Raw genomic sequence first — 10,020 nt, forward strand, 5'->3', positions numbered from 1 at the left:
GCCTGAGAACAGCATCAATGTCTGACTCACTGTTGTCACCTCCAGGACCATTAGACCATGCCTAGCACCTAGCATCATGCCTTTGTAAGTTACAGTAGGCAAGGACTGACACCAGGTACATCTACTCATGATATTTCATTTAACATCACAGTGCCCCTACAGAGTTGGAATATTTTATCCCAATTTTACAAACGAAGCTCAGAGAAGTTAAATAACTTGGCCAAGGTCACACTTCTTATATATAGCTTACCTGGAAATTCAGCTGCGTTCTTTCTGGCTCTAAGGCCCATTCATTCCAATGCCAATAAATCTTAGTCTGATGCATGGATAAATGTGACTTATCAGTCACAATGTAAGTATGAAAGAAAATGCAAAAGTGGATCAGACTTGGTCCCTGTCCACCAGGAGCTCATAGTCCAGTGTGTGAGCAAACAAGACAGTGGACAATTGCTGGAGAGTAGTGTTAAGGGTGTTGCCTTGGGTGCCAGTGCAGGGACACAGTGATGGACCAGGCACATCTCTGACCTCAGGAGCCCCCAAGCTCGTTCAGTAGACAGACCCTTCATGAAATGCCACAGTCAGGCTGCACTAAGGGGAATAGAAAGGACTCTGAAGCTCCGGTGGTTGAGAAGGCAATGAGGTCCTGGGCTCTCCAGAGCCACAGCTCTTCTCTGTCCCTGCCCCCATCTCATCTCGAACAGGCAGCACAAGTTAGAACCAAGGTGGAAACGTGGAAAAGTTGAGTGGTAGGGAAGTTAGGTTTTCTCCAGAACCAGAATGAGACAACATATCCACCCAGCCATCTAACGGCCCTTTGTTGAACCACCGTGCTTGCTCTGAACTGGGCCGTAGGCTGGGCTCCCTGGACAAGACAAGGTCGCTGTTCCTAGGAGGTCAGAGTTCAGTGGGGGATATGGACATGCACACAAATGCTTTCAGTACAGTGTGTATATGTGCTGTCTTTCTTTTCTCTTTCTGTTATCTCCCCCTTTGCAGGAAAGAAAAACCCCCTCCCCACAAGTCCCTACTCCCGCGGGGCCGGGCCAGCAACTACCCCAACGGCAAAAGGGACAAGAAGATCTCAGTGGACCACAAAGACCCTTCAGGCCCTTTTTGAGGATGTGAAGTCCGGGCGGTCTTGTGGAGGCAGGAGCGTGCGCTTTCTGCCAGGGCCTGGCATTGATCACCCTCTTAGTTTCCAAGACCAGGGCTGTGGGATGATGAGAAAGCTAGTGAAAGGAGAGGGAAAAAATGAAAAATTTCATCATTGATTCTCCCTCTGACCAACGGGAAATCAATTGTAAGGCTTCAGCTTATGTCTCAGGAACGAGATAGGAGAGGCAAACCAAGCGAGGACAGATGCCCTTGTCCACCACACAGACACCCGCACAGGAAGGGGAATTGGACACACCCCCTTTGAGAGGTTTGACACATCTCAGGTCAGTTTACCTGCTTCAGTTGTATATTCACTCCATACAGATGGCTACCTTTTAGAGGGAGCTAAGAATAAGTTTACGGTTTTAGAAAAGCTGTGTCCATATTTGCTGGCCCAAAATAACATCAACCACACTTACAACCCAAAGACAAATGTACTGTTGGAAACAGTGGGACAGCATTTTTGAAATCACAGCTTGTCTTAGACATTCAGCCACTTTATCTGTGAGTTGCATGCCCCCCTGACTCCCCCAAACCCCAGCATGCAGCATCAGAAAACTCTTCTGAGCTATTTCCCAATTTTAGCTCCAAAGACAGTAAGTATTGGTCACTCATGCTCCACATCCTGTGGTCACAGATCAAACCTGGCCACGGAAAAGGTGGGCATTTAGTCTGAAATGGGGCAAGGCTGGCTGCCAGGTAAAGAAGATACAAAAGACAAAAAGATGCACTCTGAGGCAGGTGGGGATGATACAATAAAACAACAGCAGTAGCAATCTCCAAGGTGGGGCAAGCTTAATATTGTGTATTTTTCTAAAGAGTAAAGTGCCTTTGTATGATGAATGGGTCCAGGAGAGTCTGCTCCCTCCCTGTCTGCGTTGCAATGCGGCAGGCTGAGTCACCGTGACAGCCTGCTAATTAAAATGACCTCCAGGAAATGAGGATTAGGGGATAGGGAGAGGAAGGGAGGCTCAAGGGAGATAGGGCCTTTAGCACAAAGCTCCAGTTAAGCACTTTTTTTTCCTTTGGGTTGAAGATTTTCTAAGTTTGTTGTGAAAATCAAGAGCAAAGCTTATTCTCCCTTTGCTTATTGGTTTTCAGCAATTATAACAAAGAACCATATGTTAGCTGGCTACAAATGTTCTGTTGTGTATACAGCTTCTCCCCTGTGTGCTTGTTGCCCAGAGGAACACAAATAAAGTGGTTTATGCAGCTCTTCTGTTCCTCTGAGTGTTCATGGTACCTTTTCCATTAGGTCTCCCACTCCTTCAGGAACCAAACAGCCAACCCAAATTTGGTATAACCCCGACTTTGCTGTCAGGGACTCTGTCAACAAGATAAGGCAGAACAGTCAAGACTTGACTTTCCAGCAGTTCCCATGTCAGAGTCCTGGGGATTTAGTTGACTGCAACCAGCTCAGCAGGAGCCAACAGTGAGACAGGTCTTTCAGAAAGGACAGCATCTCTTGAGATAGCATAAATAAACGCAGAAAGCATAAAATAAGAGAGATGACAGTCCTGGTCTATTTTTCTCTGGCATGATCATTCCCGTATGCTGGGAATATATTTAGGCCCCACTTTTAAAAACCTGCTTTGATTAATTGGCTCACAGGACTCACAAGCCTCACAAGCAGTGGGTATGCTAATAGTTTATAAGCAAAACCTTGGAGCCAGGCAACTCTGGGTTTTCATTCTGCATCCTGACCCTGGCCCTGTCTCTTGATAGCTGTATTATCTTGGGCAAATTACTTAACCTTTCTGAATCTTTGTTTTCTCACCCATAAGATGGTAATAATAATGTCTACCTCATTGTAGCAGTTATGGAAGTTTAATAATTTAGGTATGGGGAATATCAGAAAAGGAGCTCAATAAATGATGGCTCTGCTATTGGTAATGTTGCCAGCATGGCGAGTTGTCTGCCAATCATTTCCCAGTAGAAGTGGAAAAAGATAGTGAAGTTGTTTGTCTCTGAGATAAAAAAAAAATAATAAGGGGGAGTGGAAGTAGGAAAGCAATCTGTACAAAGTTAAAAAGATATCTTGGATATTCTTTTTGTCCAGAAGAAGCAAACTTTCTCTGTGTTGTCAAAAGTAAAAACTAACTCTAGGAAAATATTCTCAGTAAGATAGATTTTAGTTTAAAAATGAGGTGATTAGGGTTGCCAATCATTGAATGGGCTCCTGTGGAAACCGTGAACTCCCTGTCACTAGAGGTATGCAAGCAGAATCTGAGTAAACACTTGTCATGGAGGAAATGGGGGCTCCTTCTCTAGGGAGATGCTGGGTGCTCTGTGGCATCACCTTCTAATCTGTCAGTCTGGAGAGGAATGGCGTGAGGCAGGAGGTTACATAACTGCTGTCAGAGAATGGAGTATACAGCATGAAAAGTATATTTTAGTACTAAGCAGGTGCCATTCATTGTGTCTAAATTACAGCACATGGACTTTGCTAACATGTAGCATTCCTTTAGAGGAAAAAATGTATGGCTATAAAGCTGACTGTAGGATGTTTTTGCAATAGTACTCTCTGCTCTTCCACATTGTCAGAGCAGAGAGAGAAGGCCTGGCCATGAAAGGAAGAGTTTCCAGGGAACCTCCCTGTGACGTTGGCTGCTTAACAACTCCCTAGTTTTTTTTTGGACCAGATTATGCCCATGGTCTCAAGTTAGCAGGAAGGATTTCAGCACTGAGATAGAGGACAGCACCAACCCAACCTAAAAGGTAAACTCGCCCACCCAGACCCAGCAGAGGGCGCTCTAGCCTCTCTTCTTGCCTGCCCACTTTCTCCTCAGGATAGAGCCACAAGCAGGAAGGGGAGAGACAGCTAGCTGTACAAACAAACAGGTGGAGAAGGGATGAATATGCTGGGCCTCTACTTTACTCTCACACAACTCTTCATAAGTAATGGCAGTGTTTTTCTGCATCAGTCCAGAGGCTCAGAGACAGAAGTGAAGGTCTATTTAGCCTCAAAAACTGAGATCCACAAGTAGGAGGCCCCCAGTTTCTTGTGCTGAGGCCATAGCAGAGTCTGGGTCACCTGCCTTGATGATACTGTCAGTGCAGCAGCAGCAGCAGCAGCAGCAGCAGCAGCAGCAGCAGCAGGGAACCTTTAGCTGGGTTTTCCTATTGCCTTTGAATAGGAGAGGGGCACAGGATGAGCTGTGTCCTTTCACAGTAATTCAGTGACATGCCTGAGACTTGCCTAAGAGGACCACAACTCATTTTCCTAAGTTGTAAGAGCCGTGCCAACCATGGAAGTCTGGAGTGGTTTACGTTTGTTGAGCCTCAGTTCATACATTCACCCAAGCAAAGCGGCTTTATACATTGGGCCTCTGAGCAGATGGGGAGGCAGTGTGGAGCACAGTGTTCACCAAGCCTGAACTGAGGCAGAACTGACAAGACTAAAACAAGGTGGGGAGGGTATCAGTTCTCCAAGATACCATGTTTTATTAAAATAACAACAGACAAAGCTTAGCAGGATTTATAAGAGACTCTTTCTATGTTATTTTTGGTTGGCACACAGTTTCTCAGGAATAGTCTCTGTGAAGTTATCATACTGGTGGGTACGCTCTGCCCACTACAGCTCAGGACATTCCCTGAAGAACTGTCCCCTATATTGGTTCTTCCTACTCTCACCAAACCCAGGTGCATGCTGGACAGGGCTTGTGTTCCCCATTTCTCAGGTGAGGAAACTGAGATGAGTGTGATTAAATCCCTTGTCCATGGTCCACACCTGGAAAGTAATAAGGACAGGCCCTGGACACAAACCTGACTCTGCCACCCCTCATTGCTCAGGGGTTCAACCCCAGACCTCAACATGGAGCCTGGCCAGTGCAGAATGGTATCCCTATGTCTCCTGTTACAGCACTTACTGCTTAAATTTTACCTGTCCCTCAAAGACCTGAGATTTACTTTCTGCTGGCTCCGTATCAATCTCAAGTCCGAAGCTGCTTCTCTCCATGGCACTGGCTGTCTTGGTTAATGTCTCCTTTTGCTCAGGCTGGAAACCTTGCCATTGTCTCAACTCCCACCCCCACCACCCCACACAGCAAGTCACGATGCCCGCTTGTGTCTGCCTCTGTGACATTTCTGCCTTCGAGCAGCATAACGGAGCGAATCTGGAGTCAGATAGACCAGTGTTTTTATCTCAGCTCCCCTACTTGCTTTTTTTCCACCTTGTCTTGTGAATCATTTAAAGCAGAGTTTACTTTCCCCATCATTAAAATGGGCATGCGATACTTACTGGCTGGACTGCTGTGTATTTTCCTTCCTCCCTCTTTTCCATGTTTCCCTCCTTACCCACCCCCCATTGGCCCCTACCTCATACGCTGCCACAGCCCCTCGCTGACCCCCATGCCTCCAGTTCTCTGTCTCTCCAGAGAGCTCACTGGATCTCTCTAAAACCAGCCCCTGTGTTTACAGCATCTCTTTCAAATCAACTGCCCAGGCCAGGAGCCTGGGTAGCAGCCTGCTGTAGTGTCTTTCACAATCCTCTTCTGATCAGTTCCCACATCCTGCAGGTTCTGCCTGCTGGGTGTCTCTCATATCCACCCACCGTCTCTACTCTTCTTCACTAAAGGAAATCCCTTCATCCAAGGGTTGGCCCAGACGTGCCAACTCCATGACGTCCTCCCTAGTCATCTCTTCAGTCGTAATTAATTTCAACTTTTCTTGTATCCCCCAGCACTTTGCTTATTTATGTATTTACTTCACTAAGATGGTGGTCACCTCTCCCACTACCACTGAATTCCCAGAGAGCAGAGATGGGGCCTTATTCATCTCTGCACCTCTTACAGCACCTAACACAATTCCAGGCTCATCAGAGGTGCTCAGTGAGAATAGCAGAACAAAAAAAACAATGAAAGCATCTCAAATCCAAAATTTCACCCTGAGCTCATTTCAATAAATGAACCTTAATTTCAGACTTATCTCCCCAAAGCATTGATTACCACTGCTAGTACTACTAATACTACTGCTAGTACTACTAATGCTGCTGCTGCTGCTGCTGTTACTGCTACTGCTACCATTACTGCTCTTATTGTTAATCTGCTGCAGCCCCGGCACCTCTCTGCTGGACTGGGGTCCTGCTGGGCTGTGGACCCTGCACTGGTTGCTTTATCTCTCACAATCCTATATAATCCTCTCAATAGCCCTACAAAGCAGGAATTATTCTCCTCATTTCCCTAATAAGGAAACAGAAGCTTAAAGAAGTAAAGTAATCTGTCCAAAGTGACAGCTCCTAAGTGGAGCCTGGATGTCACCAGGCTCCAGTGCTTGCTTTCTTTCCATTCTCCTCTCTGCCTTTTTGTGGACAGTCCCAAGACTGATGGCACGGGACATATTTAACACTTGTTATAAAGAGCCTCTCCCTCAGGGAGCTCACTGGCTCACTTTTGTTCCTGTACATGACCTCACTGGGTCACGTGCCCCTGAGCCTGGCTCTAGGTTTTCTCCTTTGCAGCTTGATGTCCCTGCCTGTCCACCAGGCCCATGCCTCTTCCTTTGAAATAATGGTCAGAAATACTTGTCTTCACAGGCAGAAGACGGGAGAGTGTTTTGCCGGGGGATCAGGATGGGATAGTGCTGAGGAGGCCTGCACTAGAAAGTGGGCACTGGTCACCAGCTAGAGGGAGTTCTCCCACTAAATAGCCCAAAGCCTTCCTGTCCCTTCTCCCCAGTTACTTCCTGTCCTCACACCCTCAGGATTCCAGCTGTAAAGCCAGAAGTTATAAAGGCGAGGCCATTAGGAAACCAGGTTCTGCTGCCAGCTCTGGCACTCCCTGGCTGTGTGACATCAAGTAAATCTCGCTTTGTCTGGAGTTACCCCAGACCTCCAACGGGTTTCAGTTTCTTACTCTTCGATATGGTGGCATAACCCCCAGGCAACCCACTCCCACGAGTATTGCGAGGATATGATGAGAGAATGAATGGGAAAGTGCAGTGTGTTTGAAAAGTGCTTCCCAGTACTTTCTCCCCTTCTTCTAAGATGTCGTAAAAGTCCCCACTTGTCCATTCTTTGACTTTGGCCTGGACTGTCCTGTTATTATCACCCAACAAAATGTATTAAACATCTTGTGTTTGTCAAACGTTGCCATTCTTCTCTGTGGTCCTGATTTCTACCTCTCCTTTAAGGCCCCTCCTCCAGGAAGTCTTCCCTGACTTTCCAGCCCCCATAGATAACTCTCCCTCTGGGCTTCTAAAAGAACTCTTGTCTAAACATCTCATTTGGCACTTAGAAATGGCCTTGGTATGTCACTTTTCCTGTGCATCAGCTTTGTCTTTCCAACTCAGCTTTGCATTGGGGCAAGATGATTAGAGATGGCAAAACCCAGCATTACTCATTGCTCGGGTCCCAGGGCCCAGCAAAGGCCAGGCAGAGAGTATCCATTTAGTGGGAATTTGCAGGTATTGCTGCTGCTACTGCTGATGGGAATGAAGATGAGGATGGCTGCTCTGAGCAGAACATTTCTGTGAGCCTGATACCCCTCCTTCTCTTCCTGCCTCTAGAAGTTTATAAATAAGGGCAATGCCTTAAACTTCTGGGCAAAATGGAGCAAAGCTAGCTTGCACGCCTATATATGAAGTTGTTAAACTTTTTTTAAAGATTTAATTTATTTATTTTTAGAGAGGGGAAGAGTGGGAGAAAGACAGGGAGAGAAACATCAATGTGTGGTTGCCTCTGGAGCAGCCCCTACTGGGGGCCTGGCCTCCAAACCAGGCACATGCCCTGACTAGGAATCGAATTGATGACCCCCTTGGTTCACAGGCTGGCACTCAATCCACTGAGTCACACCAGCCAGGGCTGAAGTTGTTAAACTTTAAAAGTTATGAGCATCCATGGGAGAGAGACAAAGAAGAGAGAGGGAGGAGGAGAGACTGGGAGAGGGTGACAGATAACTGACTATGATGAATTTGAATGTGTATGTGAGTGGGTGTGTATATACACTAGTATATTTGCATTATGTATGAGGCTTTTATGAGTAACTTCTTTCTCTCTGAGGGTGGAAATGCATGAGTTTGTGTAGCTGTGAATGTTTTTGTGTGTGCATCGCTGAGTGTTAGATGACAGGCCATTGTCGATTCTAAGCACATTTTCACTTCAGCTCCTAGTCAGCAGTCCTAGGTTGAGTCTCTGTTTGAAATTCTATCTATTCTCTTGAACTTCCATCCATATTAATGGGCTTCCCTCCTGCCCAGCCTCCCTGGCCTGTGCCCAGCAGGGCATCAGGGCCACCTCTCCTCCTACCCAGTTCCCATGTAGACAGATGCTAACACCACCTAGGCCAGTCCTTCGGGTGGAAAGATCACCAAGAATCCTTTTTCCTGACTCTGTTAGTAGGTGATCGATCTTGTGTTTAGTTCCCTTTCCTGTATCTCAGCCTTTGTGTTCCAATCTATTTTTCTCTCTTTCTCCTTCTTCAGGCCTGTCTTGACTAAAAGTTAAAAAAATCCCCAACTGTGGTGTGGTGTTATGAAGGGAGAGACTGCTCTCCTTAACACCCCAATACCTCTCCTCACTGCTCCCAGAGAGGTAAATGCCCTGTTCATTTCTGTTTGATTTTAGAAGCACTGGATGAGGGTCTGCTCTACAGGAGGCTGAGTACTGGGTGGTGGTCAGAGTGGGGGTGTGCGATTGTGAGTAACACTTCATTGCTCCAAGACATAGAGCAGCTTCAGGCGGTTTGGCACTTTGACCGTGTTGAAATGCAAATACATAGGATGGAGACTTTCGGAAATGCAACCCTGTTCATCATGCATGCCTGAATGTGTCCCCCCTGAGTGAGTTCATTCCTTTACTCATTCGTTCTTTCTTTCTTTTGTTTATTTGTTCACTCACCCTTAGGCAGGCTGTGAGGTTTGTTGGAAAGAGTGCTAACCCAGAAGCCTGAATTTAAGCCTGATTCATTTGCTGTCAGCTTCCCTCTTTGAACCCCATTTCCTCAGCTCTAGGATGGGTTAAGAATGATTGCTTTTCCTCACTCATGTAATTGCTTTCAGGAACTTCAGTGGAAATGGGTACAATGGGGAGAAGGAACAAATATCCTCTGCATGCATCCATTCTACAGCACACAATAGGAGGGGGACAAGGGCAAGGGGGATAGGGACCTTAAAAGGATCCAATAGAAAGAACTTGAGCTGGAAGTGAAAATATTTGGAAGTTAATCCCAGTCTACTAGCATTTATATAACTTTAGAAATGTCACTCTCCCTTTCTAAGCCTGTTTGTTCAGCTATAAAATGAGCCTGTCCAGATAGGTAATCACTAAGGGCTCCTACAGTTGTGCCATTTTGGGGGTTCCAGGACCCCTCACTACCCAGTTGCCTCCTTGAAGGATGGTCTGATATCTATCTTGAAAATCATGTCAGGTTGCTAGACCCTAATGCTGTGGACAAGATATCTAGTTAGTAAGTGTTCTCATTCAGGTCAGCAACTCTGGTGGTGATGCCAGCTTCCCAAAGATTCTCTCTGTCCTCAGGCCCAATGGTGAACAAGAGACCACTGGAGAGATGAGACCAGAAGGTGACTCAGTGAACCTTGTATACAGAAGGCGCAGCGCTACGGACCTAATTAACATCACTATATAATAGACGCCATGGAGCACCCTTGAGCTGCCAGACAGAATAAATAAAGCAATGTTTTATCTTAAGTGTTGGTTAACAATAACAAATGGACTTGTGCATTATTGACCGTATTTTACTGCACAGACCTGCTATGGCTACCCTAGACCTTGAGAGAAGGCACACCCTGATGTCAAGGGTGTGCATTATATTATAAATTGCTTGCCAAGCAGCTGGAGAGTGAAGCCCCAGCCTGGATGCTGTAACAGACTCGGGTAGATAGATGGACACAGGAGTATGGACCCTGCTA

The 10,020-nt window shown here is 46.4% G+C and overlaps 1 protein-coding gene across 2 annotated transcripts in view; it reads left to right on the forward strand.

Annotated features, from left to right (window-relative positions):
• Positions 1–9,766, forward strand: part of LOC123831221 (BEN domain-containing protein 5) — a 237,458-nt gene extending 227,692 nt beyond the window's left edge. Inside the window, exon 10 of one of the 2 annotated variants that reach the window (XM_045858033.1) lies at positions 9,629–9,766. In XM_045858033.1, the coding sequence (XP_045713989.1) occupies positions 9,629–9,737 (109 nt within the window). In that variant the 3' untranslated portion in view covers positions 9,738–9,766. Of the gene's footprint in view, positions 1–996; positions 2,313–9,628 lie in introns of those variants that run through there. The other variant, XM_045858024.1, reaches the window with a different exon arrangement.
• Positions 9,767–10,020: the final 254 nt, after the last annotated feature.

This window comes from Phyllostomus hastatus, unplaced genomic scaffold, assembly GCF_019186645.2.
Source record: "Phyllostomus hastatus isolate PE091 unplaced genomic scaffold, TTU_PhHast_1.1 phas_contig_147, whole genome shotgun sequence".
Lineage (NCBI taxonomy): Eukaryota > Metazoa > Chordata > Mammalia > Chiroptera > Phyllostomidae > Phyllostomus > Phyllostomus hastatus.